Source organism: Cimex lectularius, unplaced genomic scaffold (genome assembly GCF_000648675.2).
Source record: "Cimex lectularius strain Harlan isolate CLEC.00 unplaced genomic scaffold, Clec_2.1 scaffold11, whole genome shotgun sequence".
NCBI lineage: Eukaryota > Metazoa > Arthropoda > Insecta > Hemiptera > Cimicidae > Cimex > Cimex lectularius.
In genome coordinates, this window is record NW_019392673.1 from 2,154,955 (window position 1) to 2,182,728 (window position 27,774).

The 27,774-nt window shown below is 31.8% G+C and overlaps 3 protein-coding genes across 15 annotated transcripts in view; 1 reads left to right on the plus strand and 2 right to left on the minus strand.

The window, feature by feature from the left end:
• The window catches only part of LOC106668314 (AN1-type zinc finger protein 6), a 52,612-nt gene extending 42,244 nt beyond the window's left edge, over positions 1–10,368 (minus strand). For 2 of the 9 annotated variants that reach the window (XM_024225409.1, XM_014396942.2), the window contains exons 1-2: positions 7,156–7,257; positions 3,032–3,131 (exon numbers count right to left, since the gene is read on the minus strand). The gene's annotated coding sequence lies outside the window, so the exon portion shown is untranslated. Of the gene's footprint in view, positions 1–3,031; positions 3,132–7,155; positions 7,261–10,202 lie in introns of those variants that run through there. The other 7 variants (XM_024225395.1, XM_024225407.1, XM_024225397.1 and 4 more) reach the window with 7 other exon arrangements.
• Positions 10,073–16,898, plus strand: LOC106668313. Of its 5 annotated transcripts, XR_001340740.2 has the most exons (14): positions 10,073–10,378; positions 12,107–12,229; positions 12,331–12,417; positions 13,171–13,275; positions 13,350–13,512; positions 13,595–13,663; positions 13,720–13,807; positions 14,888–15,128; positions 15,202–15,329; positions 15,399–15,518; positions 15,585–15,634; positions 15,761–15,869; positions 16,433–16,494; positions 16,556–16,593. XR_001340740.2 is itself a non-coding variant. In XM_014396938.2 (13 exons), exons 1-13 carry the CDS (start codon positions 10,179–10,181, stop codon positions 16,644–16,646), a joined length of 1,527 nt encoding a protein of 508 aa, XP_014252424.1. In that variant the 5' UTR covers positions 10,075–10,178; the 3' UTR covers positions 16,647–16,898. The 5 variants fall into 5 exon arrangements, 4 of the variants coding, with proteins under 4 accessions (XP_014252425.1, XP_014252427.1, XP_014252424.1 ...); XM_014396938.2 differs by lacking the exon at positions 15,761–15,869 and having other exon boundaries at positions 10,075–10,378; positions 16,556–16,898; XM_014396940.2 differs by lacking the exons at positions 10,073–10,378; positions 15,761–15,869 and adding an exon at positions 10,833–10,856 and having other exon boundaries at positions 16,556–16,898.
• A 512-nt stretch (positions 16,899–17,410) lies between these two features.
• On the minus strand, positions 17,411–26,399 carry LOC106668375 (FAST kinase domain-containing protein 4). Its single transcript, XM_014397064.2, has 10 exons — positions 25,974–26,399; positions 23,535–23,762; positions 23,322–23,471; positions 23,145–23,259; positions 22,937–23,067; positions 22,721–22,877; positions 22,587–22,661; positions 22,350–22,505; positions 20,162–20,252; positions 17,411–17,910 (listed from the first exon to the last, which is right to left on the minus strand). The coding sequence occupies exons 1-10, from the start codon at positions 26,271–26,273 to the stop codon at positions 17,697–17,699; spliced, it is 1,617 nt and encodes a 538-aa protein (XP_014252550.1). The 5' UTR covers positions 26,274–26,399; the 3' UTR covers positions 17,411–17,696.
• Between the last annotated feature and the right edge of the window lie 1,375 nt (positions 26,400–27,774).

The following is a 27,774-nucleotide window of genomic DNA, read 5'->3' on the forward strand; positions in this document are numbered from 1 at the left end:
GCCCGGGGCGATGGTGGGAATTGAACCCACAACTGGGAGGTACGAGCCTAAAGTCCGAAAGCTGACCTTTCGGCTACCGCAGTCCCTGGTACTAAAAATTAGATATTAATTTCATTTTTATTTGCACAATCACTATTGGATGAGGCGGTTCAGTGTTGAGAGTTGTGGAAAAAGACCCACAGCCAAAAAGGAACAAAACTCAAGACTTAAAATCAGTTGCTTGTCACAGTGTGTACGGAATTGTGGTCGAAGTAGGATACTCGTTATCCGTTGCATTTCATTTTTGAGAATGTCGTAAGTAATAAGTGATGTTTATTTGTGTTTGTTCAATTTTCATTGTTCTGTGAATAACTTTCATGTAAAGTTTAAATTAGTTAAAAGAATAAACTTTTTTTAAAATATATAATGTAATTGAATACGACTGATGGAGAACCTTCACCAAATTTGCCGAATCATTTTTACATACCAGTAAATAACATCCTAGGATTGGACTTCAAAAAAATCCGGAAGGGTTAAAGTTGCCGAAAATATATTAGTGTCTGAGAGAACAGGTGCAGACCAACTTTTCGTTGTGCCAGAAAGACCGATGAAATACAACAGATTTAAAATAGCGTACCGAGGATCGTGGTCTTGGGTTAGAAATAAAGCATGATTTCAAGAAGAAAAAGTGGCATAAATGTCCATCCTAAAGTCGCCAAGTCCGTCGACACAAAATTGTCCACCTGTTCGGCATTGAACGTTGACTGCTGACAAGTTGAATGTGACAAGACTTACAAGTACAATCAATCTACAAAAAACTAAATCATGTATATATGCTTGATTAAACTAAAAAAAATTGTGAGGCAATATTATTTATTAACTAAGTAAAACCTTAGTTTTAATAAATAGGGACTATAATCCCTATCCAAGAGTTATGTGGAAATACATTAACTCATATTTTACCATGTAGAATTTGCCGTTTTAACAGAAAAATGTTTGGATTTCTAATATTGCGGCACTGGCTATGACGACAAAACGGGAAGGCAACAACCCCGCCCAACTGAATGAACCTACTTAAATAAAATAATCACCACATACTATTCTAACATAAAATATAAAATCTAATCGTATTCAAAATTTAAAAATATTTATTTAAATAATTTCATTTTTATTATTTAATAGAATAAAAATTATTCTTAAAAATTATTATTTATAATTATTAAAAAATAATTAACCGCTGTTAAATATGATGTTTGTATCAGGACACAACTCACTTCTTACATTATTTTCACAAAAAACAATTCCTGATCAAACGTTCCTCACTCACTTATAACAATACCCTCGAGCTAAAAGAAAACTGAAGTGTTATTTCTTATAAAATGTAAAAATAAGTTTTTTGAAATTTGAATTAAGACCAACATTTAAAACTATTGTCTTTGGGTCCGTCCATTCACTTTATATTTTATTATTTCAGTCAAAGAGCAGAGAGACTGATGTAGTCCGTAGAGAAGGGATCAGTAATGATCAAATTGTTATACACATAAAATTGTCTTTTAAATCTAAATGATACGTTTTCGAACAAATTGTAAAAAAAATTATAATCTTTTTTTATGTCTTCTTGAATTAATACTAATTTAATTACTAATTATTCATTTCTTATTAACGTTTGTACACAATATAACATTTGTACACCTTTATACATTAGATATTTTTGTTAACGCTAAATACATTCAATGGCTGTAAAAAATAAAAACCAAACTGTAAATGTATAATAAAAATGTTAAAACTGGAAAAATAAAACATAATTTGACATAAAATCCTATATTTTCCTATTGTAATTATATTGTCAGCATTTTGAAGATGTGCAGTTTAAAAATAAAACTAAAATTAAACTTGTAGTAATTTAATGTGAATTTATTGCAGTGGGAAGGTTTTTCTTCATATTTAAAACGTCAGCTAACTATTTTTAAACTGCAGAATTTAATGAGTAAACAACAAGAACACGGAAGAAAAGATCCATTGGGGAAAAAAATCATGTATATCTATTCAGGGCCAAACTCTTTTTATTAGTAAAAAAGTGTTAGTGACAGCGATAAAATAAACCTAAACGTCAAGTCAAAGCATTCAATCAACTCTGTCTAACAGGAGCACATATTTCACTGATACCAGGCAAAAGAGATTTGGTTTTAACGCAAGCAAATAACACTAAATAAAAAGGTTTTATGAAACTTAACAAAATCTGATTTGAAATACTTTTACAGTTAAATTGTTTCAAAAATTACAATTTTTTGTCTTCAGTTATCTGGAAAAAATGAACTGGCTTCAGGCCCATGTTTTACCCTTAAGGATACGTAATCAGTAAAGATAGGGAAAACCCATTTTTTTGTAATGTCAAATGCCTAAATGACTACTATGCAAGCAATAGTAAGGCTATAAATGTTCAATTAAAAGAGAAGAAAACATTCAAACAGGAAAGAGAAACAACTACATGGCTTATTTAATTTGTTTTAATCTTGAAGAGTTCTTTGAAACCTTTACTGTAATTATACTGGCAAAGAAGCTTTCTTTGCAAAGACTGTAGGAAGGCTTTTATTCATTATACAACCACAAATTAGCCTCTGAAATAATAATTCATTCGACTGAGGACAAAATGAAATCTTAAATAATTGTTTCACATAAAAGATAGGTAAGTAATTATAATCGAATGTACTAGTTTTAATAACAAATATTTTTTTAAAAATGCTGTAAGCATACAAAAAGACCTTATTACATTGTTATCAAACAATTTCTGATCCACACCTTAAAAATGTAATGTCCATTTTGTTTTTTCAAAGATAAAAGATCTAATTATAAAATCATTTTTAGAAGTTTGCACAAACCCTGAGATTTTTAAAAATGTGAGCTGAAGCCAAAAGTGAATGACCAGGGAGCACATTCACTCTTCCCATTCAGTTATTCAACTGTTTTTAAAATATGGTGAACACTAATTTTTTTTCTCTTACTAATACTACTTTTGAGATTTGGATATTGTTAAAAAATAATGAAAACTTACTGCGTACAGGTTTAAGAATGTGGCAGAGCAGGTTGTGAAGGATATAACAAATTCTGCATCCTTCACTGTACCACTGTCACAGACTCATGCTGCTACAGACCTAAAATGAAAGAAAAAAAAATTATACTAATTTTATTGAAAGTTGCATTTACCAAATTTGAACATGGTATCATTATAATTAACTCAAATATTGCTTTAAATAAACTAAAACTACAAAACGTATGCTATATATGTATAACAATTTGTAATGATTTAAACATAACAGACTGATCATCAAAGAAATTTGAGAACAACTTATTCACAACCCACCAATGAGGAAAAAGTAAATCACTCAGACAAAAGCCGAACACTCCTACTTGTCATTTATTGCAAACTATATGTACATATGTGTTTTTGCCATTATATTAATTAGAACATACTTATTCTGCCAAATTAAACAAAATCAGAAATACTTGAGTTAATAAAAATTATTTGATTATGATGGTCTAAAAGAAAATTCATCAAAACACCGGAACACACCAAAAACTTGGTTTTCCTCTAAATGTGTTATTAAGAGCAAAACAAGGTAATAAATTGTTTAGTTAAATTTATTAATGATTTGCCGGTGTTTTGGTGAATTTTCTTTCAAATCATCATAATTAAATAATTTTGATTGACATCAGACTCATGCATTTCTGATCTTATTAATCTGGTTTACATAAAACAAGTATGTAGTGATTAATATAACAATAAAAATACAGTTTTTGTATTTTTTTTAATTTGCATATCAAAAATATTATATAACAAACAAAATAATTATAATATAATCTAAATTTTGATAATGCAATGTTAAAACTACACAACAAAACCCAGGGTTAATATATATAATTCGGAAAAATTATAACTTTGTATTGTACACACAAATTTCAGGTCTCGCTTTATCTGCTTCAGCAAATAAATTGGCCAGCACTCTTATCTGATTTTCCTTTTCTGTGCTACCAATAAATGGGGAAGGGGGTAAACAACTGAACTTTCTATTTTCATCCCTTCCCAAGTGTCCTCCAATCTTCCATTTTTAATGTTGCCCTTGATTTATAGTATATTACAATTTATGCAAAGCCATCAATATTAATAAGTGTTTTATGGCAAAGAGGAATAACAGAGGGACAATTTTTAAGCCACAGGAAACAAAGTTAAGGAATTAAATAAACCACAGAGCCTCTTTCATAATTACACTAATAAAGAATTATTACCACTAACTAAAATAATATATTTAATGTCTGATAATATGTAGTAGGTTTTTTATAATGTATCACATCGTTTTTGTATACAGCTAATTTTGTTTTAACTGCAGCATAAGAGAATAAAATTCTGTGATATACATTTGAAATAAAATGTATGGAATAGTAGATATCTCACTGGTTGGAAAAAATAGTTCTAATCACAAAATGGTTTTAAGCAGTTATCATCAATTTTTTAAATCACATTTATCAACGCAAGTTTGTCAGTGTCAATTTCATTCAGCCTGACAATGAAAATTTAGTGCCAAAAATCCAGATTGATTATAAAACGAAAAAGATGAGGAAGAAGGAATTGTAGTAGAAGAGATATTTTTAATTTGGAAAAAAATTAAATAAAGATTTGAAGAAATCTTCATTCAAAGTATGTTCATCTACGTACTATATTAAAATTTCATGGATAAAATGAGCCAACCATAAAATGGTTTAGTATTTATAAAGAATAATTATTCTTTACAATTATCTCACTGCAAATACAATACTTGAAACAATTTGTAGGCATTCAAATACAACTTAACTGAATGTTCAGTTTTATTGTTTAGATTAATATAAAATTTTACATTTGTTGATAATGATAATTGCAACAAATCTAGAAAAGCTCAGGGACAATTTTGAACAGGTAAGCTCGCATCGACAGGCCAATTTCTCTGCTGAAAGAGTTTTATAAAAAGTAGTTTTATAAGGCCTCTTTACTATAATAAAGTATTCAGTATTGATATATTGATCGAATTGGTATTTTACAGTATTTCAAGAACCAAATATATTTTCCAGTTTTTGTGTAATATAATTTTCATGTTTTGTTTATCTTTTTTCTTTTTTTTTTTCTTTTTTTTTCCCACTATGTACAATAAAAACAATCCAACTGCACCATGTATAAACCACATGTAGGAAACAGTTAATATTTGCATTAGGATGAAAGAAGTGATTGGGATTTTATTCAACGTTACAGCCACCGAATAACATTAATTATTTTAAAAATGCATTTGGAAAATATTGAAAAATTTGGATCATTTTACATACTACATTATTCTAGTTGATATTGATCAACCTCCGTAGTTTAAATTGATGTATTGGATCTTCTTGAGGTCATTTTACAGGTGAATAAAAAACATCACTACTGGGTTTCAAGCTTTCGGCGAATGTTCTGCCATCTTCAGGGCCTAATTTATTGAAAACAAATTTCAACAAATTTTGATAAAGAAATACTTGTACCTGAGATTGAGTATTAACTTATAAAGAGGTGGGACCAAAGGATGGACCGATGAGTGTCACTAGATTAAAGTGTTGATTAAAACAAATGAATTAATAATAACAAATAATATAATAAATGTTAATAATGACAACAGCAATTCTCTCTACAGTTCAGAATGTCGGCAAAACAAATTTTTTGAGAAATTAAAACATGAGATACTTTCCATTCGGAATCTTATGCTACAAAAGGAAACTATCAGACTCCTAAGGAAACATGGTGGGCCACAGAAATGGTATCGTGCACAGCAACAATGGAAATACACACCTAAACTCATCAATATGACTCATCACATTTCACAAATGTTACAAATATTTGTTCTGTGATATTTGCAAGATGGAACGAAAGAACAACTTCCGACTTAAACTCCGGCTAACATATAATTCAAAATATTGTTAATTATGCCTTAACTGGATATTTTAATTAGAACTTTTTACCATGCACTAGATAAATAAAAGATAAGTATTTGTACCAAATTAATATTTCTTCTTATAAAAATAATTATCTTTGTTTAAAACAATAGTATTGTCTTAAGATGAAGAAAATGAAATAACATACAGCTTTACACCACTAAGCATTGCATAGGACCAATATGTAACTATGTTTAAAATCAGTAATAAGGTTATTTAGAAACAAAAAGAAAATATTTTAAATTACTCTGGAATATATTTTATCCCTATTTTTTTAAATTAACCTGGTCAAACGATAAAATATTGAATCTCGATATCTTTCATTGCATTTTGCTAGCTCACTATATTGGTAAGTATCCTTGTGACATTTGTGAAAAAATGTAAATTTCAGTGTCGTTATATAAGGCAATAATCGTTTTCAAATTGTTCCACAGAGATCCCGTTTTCGTAGATTTCGAAACTTTCAACGATAAAGTGCTGTTAGGTCTACACAAAAGATAAAATAGCAATTAAAGGCCTTTAAACGCACACTTACTTGTCCGATCAAATCAGGTAGATAATGAAAGTAGGAAATATCGATTGATTTACAAATTCTAGAGATAGTTGGAAAAAGGAAAACGGCCGTCCGGTCAGGTAGGAGCCGATCATAATTAAGAGATGTTTAAAGTAAAACAGAGAGGAAAACTGGTAGAAAAATAATAAAACAAAAAAAGGTGGCAGAGGTGAAATGGACGAGGGCCTTGAAAAAGAGCAATTACTTTTTTCGAAATCATCCAAATCAAAAGGCTCAAGTCACGGAGATCAGACAATTGAGAATAGAAGAGTGGGTTCGAGGTGGAAATCTCGTTTTTCGCCCTGCCCCTGAGGCGAACGTGGAAATATGGCCAAGACAAAAGAGTCGGAGACGTGAGCTCGGGAAGGGGCCTCGAAACGGATTGAGACTGCCGAATTGAAACAAAAACTTCGAAAAGTAAAAACTCGGCTGGAAAAGCGACGTGAGACGGAAAAACTGAGGATTTCCAGCCTTAAAACACCACAATTACGACACTTGTCGGGGAAACGGAGAAAATGGCGACGCACCTCGGCGACGGGAGGATTATCCGGCCCGAGGGATCGGAATCCCGTACCACCGCGGTGACTCGTCCGGACGGCGGGACAGGATCAGAAAAAGCTTTTTTCGCTACTTACATCAAAAAAATAATCCTTCGGATGAACACAAAATATAACCACAAATAAATCACTGGTGACAGGGCATTCCCACACAACTACAAGAAGGAAAGGAGTGACGATGGGAGACTCGCGATGACGTCACGTGATGCTTTTTTCCTCCGGCAGGGCGCGACAACGACAGGCAAGCCACTACGTGTTTCGAAAATCATTTGACGATCGGGTCTCTTGCATAAGATTGGAGAGAGAAGAAAAAACATTAAAATCCAACCTTTACAAAATAATCTACTTGACTTTAAAAAAAATTCTAGGACAAAAACAAATCTTGATTAATAAAAAAATTAAAAAATTATACATCTATACTAAATCACTTTCTGTTTGCTAAATAAAACTCTTTTGATTTTGATTAATGGTGCTCCCTCTATTCAAACATCAACCGTTTCGGCTGGTGTACATATTGACATAATGATATTGATGAAACTTCTACCTTGCAATCCTAAAAAACATCCTCTTTGAGAAAACTACAGTCAATTCAGGCAATTTTTTTAACTATGTAGCATCAAGTGTGTCGGTTAGTATTTGCAGATTGACCCAGATGAAACTTGTTAAAATTTACATGATACAACAAAATTTTTTCTCTAAAATAGCTGAAAAGTAATCAATACAGATATAAGTTTGTATATAAATTAACTCAACTTTATCTAGGTGTAGAAGATGTTGTAGTAGACACCTTTTATCTTTCATATGAAATCAACTATGTAGATTGCTTATGAGTTGTAGCAGCAAGGCGGTAAACCTGTAGCTTGATTATAGGGGTTTAAAATCTTAAGTCAGACAGTGTTTTTGTGTCAACTATCTTATTTGAGTGTATACTGTGAAAGTGTCATTCATTAATACTTCTGTTTCTTTATTAGGCTATGAATAATATTTGTGTATGGATGGATTAAGTCAGTCAGACAAGGTTAAACAGAGTTCATCAATCTTAAATAAAAATAGATATCTACTTGCATGTTAACATTTCATTTATTTATTTTATTATTATTATTTTTTAATGGCCTAATGAACTTTGCATATTAACCAAGGAATGTGATAATATTATATGCAATGCATATGTATTCTTTTTTTGAGGAGGGGAGTCACTTTTGTATTTTTGGAATTACGTTTTAGTAACTAGGTATTTCATCAAAAGTGAAAGAGTGTTTTAATTTTTAATTAATTATAGTTTCATCTAAGGTCTTAGTTGAAATGAAAAAGCAAAACCAGATCTCAACTAAGACCTTATATTAAAAGTATAATTAATTAAAAAATAATTAATACAGTCAATTATGATTACTAAATACATATATGGATTGTTATTAATGTGTAGTACCAGGTCACCCTGCAGACCTCAACAGGAAATTTAACAAATTATTGTTAATCATTTTAACTGTAGAATGATTCTCTTTTATGAGTATATTGAAACAATGAAATTGTGATTTAGACCAGTAAATATTCAATAGTTATACAAATTAAATTCAATATTTACAAAGTATTCTAGTGACATTTTCCTGCACCTAGAGAAGTTAATGTTAAAAAAGCCTATTTGTAAGTATGTCAGATTCGAAGGCATGGTTTTACATTCGCAACCGGGACCTTTACATTACAGTAATGAAAATGCCTAAATAGTTGTAGCTACCGACACCCCGTCCTTACATTTTTTATTAGATTACATCAAAATTATTTTGCGATTGGGGAAAAAGATTAGACCAAACAACCAACCTATTTTTTCCCCCTAACCATTCAGAATTAGCCATATACCATCCAACCTATTATGACCATATTACATGGGGAGGCATTACTCTCCTGTGCATATACCTGTTGCCCAAACTATAGTGACCTATTAAGCAGAATATTGTGAAGATGCTCGCCTTGCATGCTTAAAACAAATCTCTGATGTATTCCATTACGGTTTGCTGTTTCCGTGTCATATTAAACAGCGTGGCGCCCATTTTTAAATTAATGTTACACTAAGTAACCCCGCCCGTTTCCTAGGAGCGAAGCCAGCAAATTCTCGATATAAGAACCTGTCGCCCAAACTATAGTGACCTATTTGGCAGCAGAATGGAAAGATGCTTGCTTAAAATATCTCTGATGTATTCCATTACCACCAATGTTTGTTGCAGTGTGCAGTTTTGTGTACATCGAGTAGAATTTATCACAAGTTTCAGAAACTTGTTCTCCACAACATGCAGCCTGGCAATATTAGTCCTGCTCCTGCATATGAGACTCCAGTATGGGCACACATACTCAGTTATACAATTTCATTATTTCAATATACTCGTAAAAAAGAATCACTCAAAAGTTAAAATGATTAATAATAATTTTTTAAATATTTTGTTGAGGTCTGCAAGGGGAAATTATTTATTAATCGTCTTCACGATTAAGAATGTATAGTTTTGGTGATTTTCTGAATAAATTTGTGGTCAGGGCTTACGTTTAAGCGGTCGAGAACGAAAATCTGTGGAGCAGTTCATCAGTAATTTTGATGGGCGTTTTGGGTGTTCATAATTATGTAAGTATTTATAATTAAAATGATCAGAAAAATTACGTTTTTTCTCAGTAGTTGAACGAAACATTTTTCCTCTAAGTGTGAAGCCGTAGAAAGTAAATTTATTCCTACCTTTGGACTTTTGGAAATTCGGTGTTTATGAGAGAGACGTTCTTCATTGGCGCCTTGGCGGCAACGATACGAAAAGATCGATAGCCGAGTGTGCCTATAATCGTCGACAAAAGTTTGTTTTCCACTATAGTAAAAGTAAATGAAAAATAGTACACAATTTACTTCTATAAATTTCTTGAATTTTATTCGTACTATTATTATTATTATTATTTATTTTAGTTTTTAGAAATATTACCGACAGTAGAATGCATTGGATGATAAAAGATAAAGAAAGGCGGGAAAGTCGCGCTTGTAGAATTCATTATTCAACGGTAAAAATAAAGATCCTGTTCTAACAAGCAACCGTTTTACCACATAAACCATTTCGTTTTCAACTTAGAACGAAATGAATAACTTAGCCAATACTCACGAATTCAAAAAGTTAAAACGCAACATCGCTTCATCATTTCTGAAACCGGACTACTCTAAGGCGGAAAATAAAAAGTCTCTGGCAAACAAAGAAAATGCGAAGTCCTTCTTGGATTGCTCCAGGAGAACTGTTCTACATGACAGAACCACGAAGGGTCAACTACACAAACCACCCAGGTCAGTTAACAAAACACTTCTGTTTTACAAGAACAAGTAAACAAAAAAAGTTTTTTAGTTTGTATTTTGTTTTATACACGATCTGTCACACAGAGTAACAGGTTTTGAATCATCTTTTCCCTTATATTGAAATAATAAAACAATCGGTTCATTCTTAAAACGATTTTAACCTCATTGGCAGGATAATTGTATAAATATGCACTTTTATTAATTCTAAAACCAAATTTATATTCAACCTGTTCATCGTTGCAGGAAAAATAACTTTTATAAAAGATTTTTAGTTGTAGACATTTTGTGGAATCTTTAGTGAATTATTCATAATTGTGGGGGGACCTTCTTGCAGTAACTTAGAGAAAGGTTTTGTTTGGGCTTCTAATCATCTTCATATATGCTGTTTTACTTGTAGAAGAGGTGATGTTACCCAGAAAAGAAGCTCGTCCACACTCTGTAGTGTTTAGTTTTATGCTGTGATTAACATGTAGGTAAAAGTACGTGCAGTTTTAATAGTTTTGATACCGTTAATCAACCTTTCTATTTACTTAAGAGGATTAGGTGTTTAAATCACCAAGAGGATAATATAATGTCAGTTAATAAAAAGCGTTGAACATTTTATGGTAAGTTATAAAATATTTTCTATGGCTATCTAATATATATTCTTTGGCTTCAAAATCTATAATTCGTTATTGTTACATCACCGAATTCAGTATGAATTTTACGAGCTGCCTCAGCCGCCCACTACCGAACTTAAATTCATACAATAAGTATGCACCTATTAGGTTTTTGAATTATAGTAAACTGTTCAAACAACTTTTTTTTAAGAATTTCGCTTATCATCTTGGTATTACTATGTAAACACTTAATCCTCTTTAAATAGAAATGTTGATTAATGAAAAACCGCACAAAATTTTCTGGTTACCTGGTAGATCTTTGCTGAACTAGATGGATCCACAATGACACAGTTTAGGCGATTGTCATGGCTTCATTACTGTAAGTAAAGGCCTTGCATTCATGCCTGCCCTTCTTACGAATGGGCTTTTTTAAAAACACCAGCACTCCTAGGGTTCATGGTTCAATAGTTCATAGTTCCTTGTAGTAGAGGAACAGCCTCATTGAAAAAAAGTGTTATAACTATTTTAAACAGGGCAATGAAATTGTGGTGATGTCTGTACGGTGAACCGTAGCTTGATAATTTCCAGTTGGATAAGTTGGCTAGGATAAAACATACTAGAATGATGATAGAAGACCAAACTACAATTTGAAAAAAGGGATCTTTCTCATCAGATGGGGTTTTGTAGTCTCCTCTTCCCGTTTCTTAACTTTGGCTTTCACCCTGGAGGTTTCTCTACATTTTGCCAACCACCCCGTTTTCAACTATTTGTGAACTTTGTTTTTCTCATACTATACCATGAGTGATTGGCGAACTAAGTGTCCAAACTTGACATTACTGTCTGGTTGCCAAAGGGGCATTCAGCAGAAAAAGAAAAAAAAAAAAATAATAATTAAATTAAATAGATTTATTTATTTTTGTTTAGCTATATCTTATATTTTTCTTCAGAAAATATCCAGTGAATAACAAAAAATAAAAATTATAATGATTGCAAGTATTTATTAAAAAAAAAAGTGTCCATTTTTTTGTTTCTCAGCATATAATTAATATAATTCTGTATGATTAGTCAATGGTAGTTTGTATTAATTGTTATTCTGTTTTATTATTTTTTTTCTCAACAGGGACAGATCTAAATGGCATAACAATTTGCCATCTCTCAATAAACATGACATTTCGATGTCTACACTCGTTGCCTTGGACCAGTGTCAATCACGTAAAGTCCGATCCCAGCTATATGATCAAAGGTTAACAATATTTGACATACCTTAAAACTAAGCTTATTTTATTTGATTAATAATCTGATTATGTTTTTCTCTCTTGTTCATTTGTTATTATTTATTTGTAGGAATTTACAATCGTGCTCTGTGATTCTAGAAAAACTCGATATTTCTAAAATGCTGCCGAAGATTCAAGATGCCCGAAATATCGAGAGGTGTTTCTAAATTTATTAATTATTTTTCATATTTGTGTTTTATATAATTATTATTATAGAATTTTATAGAAATTTCACTTTTTTATTGCCAAAATACATCGGCTCTTGTTAATTCGAAACTAATTCCAATTTCTTGATAATACAAACTCCTCAGCAGGTCATTTGGTTAAAAAAAAAATCTATGTATTTGACACACTCGATAGTACAAAATATTTTCTGTAACAAGAAGAGAGAGAGAGGCATTCTATAAATCGAAATGGATCTTCTTCCTCCTCTTTATAATTCAAACTTCTTCCTTGTAATGTTCTCTCTAAATTCTATTACATTTTACTTCCCTGCAGCCTAAAGTTTCGTCGAATTTTTTATAATGTGTTATTTTCGCCAGTCATTGGTGTGTCAATGTATTCTCATAATTAATCACTTACAAAAATCATTTTGGGTCATCACAAGGAATACATTGAAATGAAAACATCTTCATGATTTTTTAAATAATGCATAACAATGTGAAATTTTTTACTTGATCTATCACTCATACAACTCTTAACATTTGATTTTTTTCTTTCTTCTTGATAATTCGAAATATTTTTGTGGCCCCTTGAGTTTTAAATTATCTAATCAACCATATTATTTGTTAATCTCTTAGCATATATTTCAATCTGTAGATTAGTTTTTACTTGAATAATAATAAACCATTGATTATTTTTTTAGCTAAATTGTAATAAACTCTTATATTAATTTTGGTTTGGTTTTCAGAAGTAACCCTTCACAACTCAACTGTAGCTTTGTTGTAAACAACTTGAACCCATCTGTATTGGATTCATTTAGTGTTTATCCGTTGCAGCCAAAGATCCACTATAGGTATAATTTAATTTTTTGGCTGGTTTGCTTTGTTTAAAATTGTATAATTAAAACTCCTTTGTTAATAAATGGAGGCAACATCCAATACCTCCGCTCAATTTAGAAAGGAGCCAATCAGGGTTTTTGAGACCAGTCAATCCAACGTTAGAAGATGTTAAATTAGCTCTGATGAATGAAAAGAAAGAGGAGCTCATCTCAACTATAAATTATTTCAAATCGTCTCCAAATATCGATTATGTAAGCATGACTTATAATACAACAACAAGTTTATATTATATGCAACTTATCAACAAATTTAAACATTTACATGATTTTACAGGTCAGGAAATTGTACTTCTTTGAAAAACTTGAAGCGACTTTAGATAGAATCTTGCAAACACATGTAATGGTAAGTTTTGTAAAATAAGTGTTTGAAGTTTTTCATAGAATGTTGTACATCACCAGCAAACTCAATCATGTCAACAAAATGAATGGCAAATGGATCCGAACAAATTTCAGCGAATACAAACTTGGATGGACAAAACACAAAGAGGTGATGAGAGTTAATATTTAAGTTAACTTATACTAAGCAAATTAAGTAACACAGTGATTGAGGCGTTTGTATTGGGTGGGTGGGTATTGCTGGGGTTGTTCACTATAATTTCCTGAATTATGGTGAAACCATCACTGCAGAGAAATATTGCCAAAAATTAACAAAATGCATGGGAAACTGCAACATCTTTGTCTAACATTGGTAAACCGTAAGGGGCTGATTCTTATTCAAACCTGCAGAAACTTAAGGACTTAGGATATGATACCTTACCACACCCTTCATATTCACCCGACCTCTTGCCTACAGACTTCCTCTGTTTAGGCATTTGGATCATTTCTTGAGGGATAAAATTTTTTAGAGAATGTAGTGAAGCAGAAAACGCCTTCAATGTCTTTATTGTGGGTCGAAATGTCAGCAGAATAAAAGTGCTTATTACACATTGGCAAAGATGGATATATTGTGATGGGAAATATGAATACATTTTCTTTATTTTATAAAAATTAAAAGTAGTTTTGGCTGCCTTTTCAAGGCTTAAATTATTTTTTCACCAGCTCAATTTTGCCACTCCCCAACATGAATCTTTATTTGAGATCAATTAGGGCAAAGTAAACGAAAGTTACTTAAGAAAAAGTAAAGTCGTTTCGTTGAATAATAATATGTAGTAATAAATAAGTAGTTTGACTTCTCATCTGCCTCACCCAATCGGGTAAGTTGTTTGTGAAGCCTTCCTGTATAACATGAATTATTTTTCTTTGCCTAAATTAAACTAGGCACATTACTATATAATTTTATTTATTTTTAGTCTTTATGGTTTACAAATTTCCCAAAATCGTAATATCAAAAGGTACATCAAGATTGTTTGATCATTGATTGTCAAGAGGAGAAAATGAAGAAGTTGTTACATATTGATCAACGATGAGCCAGTAGGCTTATTTGAAGAACCAATCCTGATCCCTAAAAAAGTGGTTTTTCCATCTTTTCCCATCTCTACTTTCAATTATATAAAAAATAAATACATAAAAGAATGTCTAACACAATTTTTAACAAATTTTTATATCTTTAATATGTGTACCCTTGTAGAAACAGAGCAGTCGTACATAGAACAATCGATGCCACCTTCTCCTCCAACTCAGGCTATTCATACCATTCCACAAGAGACGTGTAATCAATCTTTCCAGGACATGGCAACAGAAAAATCACTGTCGCCTATACGGCAGCAGGCAGTCGTACAGAAACAGGGCAGCTACTGTCTAGGAGACTGGACCGTTATTAAAGGAGATGTGCCATATGATTTAAAAGTCACTGGCACTCTTATTCATGCGTAAGAAAAACAAATATTATGGTTTAAATTTTTCATTATGAATTATTATTTATCAAATTACATTCTTCTAAAGAATATTCAGAAACACAATTGAAGAGAATCACGTTTCACATAATGTAATAGAGGTTCCTAATAAAAATGTAATCAAAACAAATGTCTGCACTTACATGCTCATTGGTAAATTCGTTGATCCGACAAATTGTAAGTTCAAAACAAAAAATCAATTTTTTATAATATTTGAGATTAATGTAGATTTAAAATTATTTGTAGCAATCCCTCAAAAAATAAAGAAGTACTTTATGCATGGGGGTTTTCCCGAGAATTGGAAATCTGTAGCAAGAAATTGGCATTCTCTGAGTAGAAACAATAAACAAAACGAAATGCTTAAACGTGAGTATCCATATATTCTGATTAAAAATTAAAATAATGGAATGACAAACCTATTTTTTCTTTCAGAAAATCAACTGCCCGCACAATGCCCAAATCTCAGTAACACAAGATCCAAGGTAACACATTTGATTTTACATTTATTATTGACACTGAAAGGCAAAGAAAAGTGGTCACCCTAAGTTGTTTTTCAAGAACTCACGTCAATTGGCCTGAGCAAGATTGGAATAAAATCTGGTTTTCAGATGAGTCAAGGTCTTGACTTGATGTTGAGGTCTTTTGACAGCCAAGACGGTTTGGAGAAGAACAGGAGAGCAATATATCCCCGGAATATTTTCACTTGGGAAAAGCTATGTAGGTGGTGCATTTCTCTAAGGTCACATAATCTTGATCTTCATCAAGGGTTTCTTAACATCTGTGCGATATAGTGAAGATGTGTCAGAAAAAATTGTTCCTTATATGCCACTGATTGACGAAGGTTTTATTTTTATGCATTACAATATAAGTCCCCACACAGCTAGGATTGTTGGTAACTACTTGGAATGGGTTTCAATTCAATGTTTTCAATTGCCAACATGTAGTCCTGCCTGTACCTGAGTTGTACAAGTTGTAAAAGAGGATGAATTAAATATTTTTCTCATTGTTTACATAGCAACATTAGTCAAATAATTTTACTCAGTTTCATTTTTTATTTAACTATATCTTGTATTTTCTTTATAAATATCCAATAAACAAAATATTATAATTATAATGATTGCAAGTATTTACCTAAAAAAAGAAAGAGCGGCCACTTTTTTTTGCCTCTCAGTGTAGTTTGATTATCCCTGATCATCAGTGTGCCTTGTCTTGGTTATATATACACATTTCGCTTCCATAACACCACACTACAATGTACAAATTGTTCTCTTTGTTTCCAGTTTCATAAAAAACAAAGTGAAAATTGCAACATCCTCAATACTCCTAGAAACTCAGGAATTAGGTACGTTTACTCCTTACTTTATTTGGTTAAAATTAATATACATTTATTTTTTTATGTTTAGGAATAGCCTTAATAGTTCAATAGTAACAAGATCGATATCGAGGAGGGAAAAGATGAGAAGGTTGGGGCTGTTTGGGAAACTGGCAGATTGACAGTTTCAACATTATGCTATTGCTTGAGCTTATACTATGCTACTGTTAAATAATTATTTAGAAGGATATTTTTGACACAGAGTCAAATTATAATTTAACTCTGAGTCAAAAATATCCTTCTATTTTAAAGTAGAAATGATTCGTATGATTTAATGAATTTTTTAAAATACATTTTTGACAACTATTTTTATAGTATATTGTTCAATTTGTAAATCAAATGTTTTAATATTAATGTCTTAAGAAATTTGTTAATATGTATTTGTTAAATAAATGGTTTTATTATATTATTTTTGAAAACTCACTAATATATATTGAAAGACGAAAAAATAATGTAATATAATAATCATTTTATTGTTTATTTCAAACTATGTTTATATATTTATTGCTATATTAATTGCAATATACTTATTTTAATGTAAATCAAACTAAATGAAATAAGAAATTGAGTTTTAACAAAAATTATTTAGTTATCATGGTTTGAAAGCAAATTCACCAAAATGCTGGCAAATCGTTTAGTAATATAATAAATTGTTAGATAAATTTTAATCTATCACTAAATGATTTTACTGTGTTTTGGCAAATTTTCTTTCAAACTATCATAATTAAATATTTTTATTAAAACCCATGACTTTCTTATCTTATTTAATTTGGTTTATATTATAATAAGTAAGCTGTAATTAATGTAACGATAAAAATACCTACACTGTTTGAAATAAACAACAAAAAACAACCTGGTGTATAAACTATATAAAATAAAATAAACCTTTTATACATCCGTAGACAATGAAAAAACACTGATCAGCCAATGTTTTTTCACAAATTTTATTTATTATGTACAAGTATTTCATAACAATGTACAAAATATTATAAGAGGGAAACAATAAAAGCAAAATATTTATTACCACTTGGTTAGATAACAAAAATTCTTGACAAACTACACTCGTTAGTCTGTTTGGAACTTGCATATACAAATATTGCTTAACGATCATTCTCTCTGCTTAAAATGTCGAATCTACATCATAAAAACAATCTACAGCCAGCATTCTTCAATTAGCTACTTGACTGGACAATGGATTTAATTTGTCGCTCTAAATATTGTACACGAAGGGTCAATTTCTCTCTAGGGTTGTAATCTGAATAAGGTACAGAAAGGATTTTATAGCCCATCGAAATAAGCAGTTGGGAACTCAATGCACTGAGTCCGTTCAGCGTTGTAACTCTCCCTTTCGTTTTATCGTGATAGTCCCACACCATAATGGCAATCCTGAAAACAAACTCATTGTCAAATTACTCTTTACTTAAATATAGGGGTGAGTAAAAATGAATGACCATTTTAATCTTGTTTAAATTACTAACAAATTTTTTCCCATCTTCCAATGTTATTTATGTGTTTTTATAGAGACTGGTTGTTCAATAATTTGTTGATGTGAGGAGAGGTGAGGATTGAAGAATTTTAGAAAAGCACCTTTTTCATTTTTTTGCATACATTTCAACCATTATTCGGGACATCTTCAGGGCCTGGGTGAATTACAAACATGTTGATTGTTAGAAAATACAATAAATATTAATTCTGAACCAAATATTTCAGTGTGGAACTATATGTGTTTGTGAAACATGAATTTGTATTCTGCCGTTTCTTTTATTATTGTGACTGGGTGTGGTACTCACACTCAGATTAATATGAGAAATTTTCTTCAATCAGGTGGTTTTTTTTTTTTAAACTCAAAGGATGTCGAGAATGATGATTTTCTGGATTCAATTTGTGATTTGGGGTTTATTCAATATTGGAAGTTAATCATTATGGACGATAACGAAAGAAAGGGAAATATAAAGATAAAGTTTAATAGTTTATTTACTTTATGATGTCAGTCAGTTGGTGTAACTAAGGCTGAGTTTATTTAATACTGTGTCACATTAATGTAAACCATTTCTCGAACGTTGCATTTGTTTTTTCCCAGTGTTTAGTATTTGTATTTTGTTGAAATTAAAGTTGTTTTTTAAACTGATGTGTGGCCAATGTTGTGGTATTATTGTTGGTGTTTTAGTCACAAATGTGTTGTTTTTTTACATTTTTCCAGATATTGCATTCCAATGTAGCTGGACAGTTCATAGAATTAATTTTATGAATTACATCGGATTTGTAGGCTGACGGTGTTGGGTCTTTGATTTTGGAAAAAAAAGTGTGTTGTTTTTGAAGGCTATTTAATGTGCACCGAGAGAAATAATTTGTATGACTGTGTGGACGAATGGAATAAACATGTATATTGGTTTGTCCAGTTTGCATGATTGGGTTGATGTGTTGTGTACTGTGGAGGATGTTTTTGTTGGGTTATAATTGTTTATGATTCTGTTAATTATGTTTTTAGGGTAGTCGTTATACAAGATTTATTTGTATATTTGAACATTTTTAAGTGAAAGAATTCATTACCTACGGATATGATTCTGTGTAACAATCCTTTAGCTGTGTTTATTATTGTATGATGTATAATTGATCAGTGTTTTTGGTACCAATTGTAGTTGATGTGCCATCTATTTGCCTTATTACAAATGTATCATCTAGGAATGGTATTTTGTTTTCTGTTTCGGTTTCATGTGTGATAACATCAAATATAACACCACAAAAACAGCATCATACTTTACGTGATTATGAAATTCTTGGTTCAAAATTTATATTATTTACATATGTATTGTTTTTTTTTCTAATCAATGTATGTTTTGTAATTCACCCAGGCCTTGAAGATGACCTATATAAACGTAGGAAAAAGTGAAAAAAGATGTTTTTTTAAAAATATTTCATTCCTGCCCGCTCCTAACGACTTCAACAAATTATTGTTATTTGTATTGGCAGGCTAGCGCTGTTTGTTCGATTTTCAACAAATCAATGATAATATTGCTATTCTATGTTAATTTTATAGAATTTATGGCCAGCAAAAACTACAAGTTTGGCCCACAAATTTGTAGCAGAGACACTTAAAAGAAAGGCAACCAACTTGAATGATAATTAATACTCTAAAAGACATTACTGAGACTGAATTGACACAAAGCATTTGTCAACTTGCTGACAAACAGTTATCCACAGTGAGTTTGAAGTGTAAAGTCAACTGAAATGATGTATGAGGTTTTGGAGAGGTGATACCTGATTTAAAAAAAAAAAAATTTTCACCTTGTTCCTACCACTCTTCCGAGCAACAACCCCCTCCCCTTTTTAAAGAATATTGATTAGATTCTGATAATTAGAGTAGAATTTTTTCAATGCAACAAAGGAGTTTTATGGAAAACTGGATTAAACTAAGTACAATTATTACCAAAAATAACAGGTCTTTTTTTTTTTAAACATTTTTCACTCACCCCTATTCAGTCCACAAAGGTTTTAAACATTTTTCATTTGTTAATTACTAAATTTCAAATGGATACCTTGTTCCAGAATTTTTTTTATTCTTTCTGCATGAAACATTAAAAAATATATATGTGAAGCTTTCAATATCTAAAATCTAAAAAACAAACGCAAAACTTACTTAGATGCTTTCGGGACCGAGAGAGGCTGTCCAGTCTTTTTATCAACAACTGGTAAAGGAGTCATCTTTTCATCAATTAGACATTCACCATCTGCAAAATACTTATGTGAATACCAATATAATTTGTAAAAGTTTGATCATATTATATTAACACGTCAGGGATGAAGCCAATTTAGAAAAAAACAAAACAACACCCATTCTTTCATTAATTCGTTCAAGGCGGAGGGTCTCATATGAGACCCAGGCCATTGTTTGGATGCACCATTTTCTATTGGCTAATATTTTGTCCCACTTTCGTGGATCCCCACTTTGAAGGAGTTTTTAGATCAGTGTGAAACTAGCTTTCAAATGATACGCTCTGTTCCAGGATAGCTCCATTGATGCCTGAGAAAATTGGCAATGAACTTTTTTAAAAATGAATTTCTTTGTTTTTAAGGGACAGATTTGGTTATTTTTATATTATGTAAGATCACAGAATTGACAGATGGAATGTTAAATACTAAAATGTTTTGAAATTTTTAAGGTTTTGAACAGAAAAATCTCCAAAAGTTTAAGAATATGTTGTTTTTTTCATTTAATTTGTAAGATCTAATTTTTAAATAAATTTGGTTAACAATAAATAATGCGAAATATAAAAATAAATTCTAATTTTCAACGTTTTTAATTTTTTTCTTTTTACAAGGTTATTTGAACTATGAGGTTAAACGAACCCTTGGAGTGCTGCTGTTTTTGATAAAAAAAAAAAAAAAAAAAAAAGGTTCAAACCCGGGACGGACCTTTATCTTACAGTGATGAGCGCCTAAACCATTGTTGCCAGTGATGCTCAGTTCTTTAAATTAGTTTATACTAACTTTTAAAAATGGAGTCTTAGTAGAAAGAGCTGTGAAATCAACAAGAAGATAAAAATGAGCTTCAGGCGCTTTTCATGGATAGCTTCTTCTTTTTCAATAGTTATTACCAATTGGACAAAATATACAGTCCTTCGTCCTCTTGCTGGACATTTTCCCACTCCCTTACGTTCAACATCAGGAGAATAAAATGGACAAATCTTTTGTCAATTGCAAAAGAGCTGATGGGCAAGGTAGTAAAAGTGGGAAAATAACTGCCCTGCTTGTAGCACTGGTGGCTGAAAAATTATACTGTGTCCCCAGTGCTTTGAAGAACTCAATTCTACATAGATCCATTTTTGTTAATAATTTTAGCTAAATATTAATTTTAATTCATTAGAGGTTCATGGTCCGATTGACCAAATAACTTTTCAATTAATTAATCTTTATGTAAGGTATTGGTTGAGATAAAAAGTCAGTCACGACCCTCGGATAAATACACCGTTCATTGTAGCGCATATTTAGCCGAGGGTCATGGGTTCGAATCCCACTCGTGTCACTGACTTTTTTTATCTCAACCAATACTTTACATAAAGATTAATTAATTAAATTATAATGTTAACAGTTGGTAATAATTACTTTGTAAATAGTTCGAATTATTGTATAGACTAGGTTTATTATGAAAATATATTTACTGTAAATAATTGTTTTTATTTTTGTAATTGTAACCTTACTCTCCCCCACTTAAAAAAAAGAAACAAAATAATTGTCGAAATTATTGTATTATAAAGGTAAATTATAAAAGCGAAATAATAATAATAACCATTAAAAGCAAAGTGTTTTACAAAAATTGTCAACTAGGCTCTAAGTTTTACCATGTTTTATAATTAATATTAATTACAATTAATTAAGGGTTTTAGTTGAGATAAAATTTAAAAGATGGGGTTGAGATGGGAAGTTGGTGTCCAAGTGGATCGAGGTCACGATAGCTCAAGTGGTAGAGCAGCGGCGTATCTAGCCGAAGATTGTGGGTTCGAATCCCGCTCATGCCATTGACTTTTTTATCTCAACTAAAAACCTTAATTAATTGTAATATATTAATTGGTCAAGCGACCACGAAATTAGTGAAATTAATATTAATGCCATTTATGGGAAAAAGAAAAAAACAATTGCTGCCCCAGAGGGTCGACAGCATTTCAGGCTCCCGCATTCAGCGTTTTAAACTTTTGAGGAATATATCTGCTTTACTAAAACATAATAATTAGACATGAAAGGGATTATCTCTTTTTTTAGGGAACTTATGTTTTCAAGCATATTACATAAAATATGTATAAGAATAAAGATGTATAAGAATGGATTACCGATCATAAACCCCATTCCTGTGTCTACATTAGTCCTTAAAAATGTGGATGAGGGCAATATGTTGGAAAGAGCATCCATTACAGAATTGAATAAAGCCTGCTTCTCTTTGTTTCGTACCATTGGGAAAGTAAAATCTCTACTGTCTAAGTTTGGGCCTGAAAAAAATAATTGGTTAATAACATACACGGTGGCAAAAACAATAATAATGTTTAAAAAAACTGATTTATAACTATCACCTTTATATTCTTTATTCAATCGTGCCACTCCATTGATATTAAGGATCTTTTTTTTCCAAGAGTAATTATTCTCACCTGTAATTTTGAATGATGTAAATTAATGATTCAACAATTTGAAAATAATAAAATATTACTTGTCTGACACGTAATTAACTTTTGGGCGAATTGTTCGCATAATATTGATTTGAAGTGTTCAGGCGTCGCATGCCCTAGGACAGTTAAAGCCCAGACGAAGTCAAGCCAAACAAGAGACGATGGCAAATCTTGAATTGTCAAAGAAGGCACTAGCTCCTGAGTAAAAATGAAAATTAAAACTTTCTATGCACCTTTAGAACTTTAAAAGTACAAACCTCAAAAAATTTATCTGCAACAGCAGGTGTGTGGTTAACAGTTGCTAATGTCAAAAGTAATGAAACAATTTCTTGGTTTCGACATTTATCTTTATTTTTAAGCACCCATTCAGATAAAGTGTCTAAAAGTTCTGGAAGAAATTTATTTCATTTTTGCAATAGACCAAATGTTTAGGAGAAAAAAAATTAAATTGGTTAAACTAGCTACCTAAGTCTTTATACTTTAGCAGTCCATAACTTGTGCAAATTGAACTTATAACTGAAGGCTTTTGACATGAAGGAATACTCTCCAGTAAGTCGGAGGTCACTTTTTCCAACAGTACCTGAAATTCAAACAAAGAAATGGAATATGTTCTTTCTATATTAAAAGATGGTGCTACCTTACTTCATCGGGATAATGAAGAAGGGCCAATGAGTACAAAACATCAGAAGCCTGTTTTATATCCAATTTTATTGGATATCGCTCTATATTGAAAGCTAGGGAACGCAAAAGTGGAACTGACCTTCGGCGCTTGTTAGCCAGAGAACTCAACACCTAAGTTTGATCATAAAATTACAAAAAAAAAAGAAAAAAAGTAGTTAATAAAAAGGATCATACTTTGACCATCTGGGGGAGAGTGATAGATGCAACAAGCTTGGCTGCTTCATCTTCTCCTGTAACGCCAAGAATAACTGAAATATCACCATGTTTATTCATTACTTGAGACGGTAATATCCTTGACGTCCGTCCTAGTAGTTGACAGAGGGAGACGAATCTTGGATCCGTTTCAAACTTGCTCATATCCGCTTGTCCATTTACTGACCATTCTGCCAAAGTTGTAACTATCTGTAAAATTAATTAAATATACTTTAAAAAAAGATATTTCAGAAAAATGGTTGATCGATGATTGGTACAGACTACAGTAACTGGAGTATAGTAACACTCCATTTGATTGATTCGTGCAGTAATAAGAAATAATAATGCTCCAATCGTTTATTAATTAATGCAATGAATACTCCACACTTCAGGATATATTCTTCAACTAACAGTTTGGAAGAAAATTAAGCTACTCAAAAAAGTTGAAGGGAAAAAAACTACACACAATCCTGACATGAGAGTGGTTTTGTTTAAAATTTGAACCAATGAACCTTTCCTTGCGACCTTCTATCTATTAAGTTTTAAGTAGGCTCCAGGTATGCAGAAATTTTATCCTGCAACTTACTGATTGATGCATCGTAATTCAAGTTGATAGTGGGTACTGACCATGAATTGACCAATGCTTTTGATTCAATTAAAAAAGAAGATGAATGTAATACCATGAATGTATCACAAGACAATAAACCTTTTGAATAGACAAGACAGAAAAAAAGAGACTTTTGGAAAAGGTCAGAAAAGGTCTGAAATTGTTGCTCATTTTCACATATTCTATTGTCAAATGAAAGATATTTAAAGAATTGACACCAAAATAGAAAAGGCTGAGCAATACGTTAGTATTAACCTATAGCTTCTTATGATATGTGTGGTGTTTAGTGACCATTAGTGAATGATTATTTGGAGATCATGAGATGCGGTCTGATGTGATGTATGTTTTGGAAAAACATTTTCTTTATTATGCTAAGGCCCTGAAGATGATCTCAATAAAAATAGAATCAAAACATTGGCACGATAAAGAAAATGTTTTTCTAAAGCCTACGCCACACCAAACCGCATCTCACGATCTCCAAATAATCATACTCTATGTATGTTTAGTAATCATATTTGGTGGTATTTATTATTTTCATTGATTATACTTTTTATATAAGGTCTTGGTTGAGCTGAAAAAGAAAGGTAGTGTCACGAGTAAGATTATGACGATAACTCAAGTGGTTAAAGCAGTGGCGTATTGAGCCGAAGGTCGTGGGCTCGTGGCCCGTTCGTGACACTAACTTTTTCATTTCAACCAAGACCTTAGATAAAAAGAATAATAAAAAGATTCAAGTGGCCTCGGGGAGCTGTTAGTTCAGTGATACTTCTTTACTTGTTATGTATTAATCCATTTATGTTTAATGGTCTAATTGACCCTGTTAATTATTTCAATTAATTATTATTTTCATGTAAGGTCTTGGTTGAGATGAAAAATTTAGTGTCACGAGCGGGATTCGAACAAACGACCATTGACTCAATAAGCCACTGCTCTAACCACTTGAGCTATCGTGACTTCAATCCACTCGGACACCAACACCCCATTTCAACATACAACCTTTAGAATTTTCCCTCTTTTTGCCATTTTTCAAATGTCGTGAAATCAAGATTCCATTCTCAGCAACTTACGAAGTGGCCTCAGGTAGCTGTTAGTTTAGTTATACTTCTTTACTTGTTATGTATTAATCCATTTATGTTTAGTGGTCTAATTGACCCTGTTAATTATTCAAATTAATTAATGGCCTCAGGTAGCTGTTAGTTTAGTTATACTTCTTTACTTGTTATGTATTAATCCATTTATGTTTAGTGGTCTAATTGACCCTGTTAATTATTCAAATTAATTATTCTTTTATGTTAGATGTTGGTTGAGATGAAAAATTAAGTGTCACGAGCAGGATTCATACCTTGACTTCAAACCACTTGGGCACCAACTCCCATATCCCAGTGGACTGAAGTCACAATAGCTCAAGAGGTTATAGCAGCAGCGTATTGAGCCGAAAGTTGTGGGTTCGAATCCCGCTCGTAACTTTTTCATCTCAACCAAGACCTTTCATAAAAAGAATAATTTATTGAAATAATTAACAGGGTCAATTAGACCACTAAACATAAATGAACTAGATGATAATATTGGAATGAATAGCTGAGTACCTAACCACCTGACACCTGGTAATTTCATAAAAGAACCAAGAAAATCAATTGGTAAGATTGTTTTAGGTAGTTATCTATCTTTATGTCTAGTCTAAATGGTCGAAGATTATGAAAGAAGGAGCAGAGCTTTAAAAGCTTTGTTTTAATTATTTTCATCAAACTCGAAAGGAAACAGTTATTGATATGAAATAGTGTTACAGGTAAAATGTAAATTTGCTTTCTTCTCACCCTGAGAGCCTGTTCCCTGGTGAGATTTTGATCTTGGGCCAGGACAAGCAGTTCGTCCGGAGTATTCGCCTCGAGGATTTTCTCGTCGACGGAGTTGAAATTGTGCTTGAGGGATGAGAAAGCGGCTTTGATCATTTGCGACTTGTGGCTATTGGCCGCGGGAGGGGTCGCGTCGCCCTGGGTCTTGGCCGGCTCTTTCCGCGTCTCGTCCGACGGGACTGCGACCGAGCTGGCCGAAGACGGCCTCCGCACCTGTTTCAACACTTTCGCCCCGCAGCCCAACACAACCGACCTTAGCATTTTTCAAGCCTTTCAGCAAAACATTTGAAACTTCAAGAACGCCGGCTAAGATCGTCCGACGGTTTAACGCGAGTCGCGAGGAAGATCCGTGAGAGGTTTTACAAGAATAAGGTTATGAATTCATTTTCGAACAATTCCTACTTCGGGTCTTATCAGCTGACCGGCCGGCATTTACTATTACAATGTCTAATTGTTTACAAAGGAAGAAGATGTATTATCTCCCCATAATCACTCCTTAATGCGAACCGTTTTTTTTTTTTAAATAATAGTAATGATCCAGGACATCGTCAAACAAATCCAAAATTAGAATTTTTTCCTTACTAAAGTAACCGTGAAATAAGGGAGTTTATTACTCTGTGTCCCCATACTGATTGCACATATTTCATTTGGACTATTATACAGAGTATTTTATGTACACATTAATACAAACAAATAAAATTAATGTGCCAAAACAAACAGATTTTATCTATAGAAAGAATTTTTAAGATTCAAGATTCATGATATTCAAGCATAAATAGCTACAAATATGAACAACACTACAACACAAGGAATTTCAGTGACAGCATACCCACATGGGGATTTAGACTCACTCCTAAAACATAAAATATGGATTTTGCTTATTTTGTTTTGTTTAATTTTCTTCGAGTATAGTTGTATTTTTTAGAAATTCAAACATTTTATTTTGGCATTTGTTTTGTCGCTTAGGTTCTCTTTTAGGTTTTTTGTGAGGTTGAATTTCTGGATGTTTTTGATACTTGACATTCAGTTAATATATGTTTTCCAGTCAGAGATATGTTGCATATCTTGTATTGCGGAGAGTTTCTCTGTTCATAAGGTGGCCATGTTTGTATATGGCATGTCCGATCCATAGGCTACTTTCTTCTACTTGTCTTCTTAGTCAGAAGGACAAATTTAAACACCTGACAGAAGCTTCCGTAGTTTATTGTATATGATGTTGTGCCAGGCTTGTTTCGAAAGTATCCATATTTTATGTTTTAGGCGTGATTCTATATCCCCACAGGAGTACACTGTCACTGGAATTCCTTCTGTCATTGCCCTTTTTTCTTGAATGTCAGCTTGAGTATTGCCTTGAATATCACAGTAACTGGGCACCCATATACGCATTGTTTATTTTGATATTTCAATTTTTGGATTTATATGACGATGTCCTGGATTAGTGGGTTTTCTGTGAAGATATGTTTTACGGAAGGAATGGCTGATAACTATCTTTTTTTTAATCTGTAAAGGTGATGTTGAGTGCTTTACCTATGCTAATAATTCTGCTACTAGTTGTTACATATTGATGGAAGTTTAAATTTGTATATTTGATTAACATGAACAACTGCCGCACCAACTCCATTGTTGGATTTGAGTCTGTCAGTGTAGATAAAATCAGCATCAAGTTTCCTTTTAACTCTTAGGAATTACTGTTTGTATTCGTGCATTGATGTACTGCTTTTGGCTAGTGCTAGATATAATGTCCAAGGTTGAATGGGTGAAG

Coding starts and splice junctions, on each gene's coding strand:
- LOC106668313 (XM_014396938.2), top strand. CDS start 10,179: ATGAATAACTTAGCCAATACTCACGAATTCAAAAAGTTAAAACGCAAC. Junction 12,230..12,330: donor TCCCAGCTATATGATCAAAG/GTTAACAATATT, acceptor ATTTATTTGTAG/GAATTTACAATCGTGCTCTG. Junction 15,635..16,432: donor TCAGTAACACAAGATCCAAG/GTAACACATTTG, acceptor CTTTGTTTCCAG/TTTCATAAAAAACAAAGTGA.
- LOC106668375 (XM_014397064.2), bottom strand. CDS start 26,273: ATGCTAAGGTCGGTTGTGTTGGGCTGCGGGGCGAAAGTGTTGAAACAG. Junction 23,763..25,973: donor CCAGGGAACAGGCTCTCAGG/GTGAGAAGAAAG, acceptor TTAATTTTACAG/ATAGTTACAACTTTGGCAGA. Junction 20,253..22,349: donor AGGAATGGGGTTTATGATCG/GTAATCCATTCT, acceptor AGTATTTTGCAG/ATGGTGAATGTCTAATTGAT.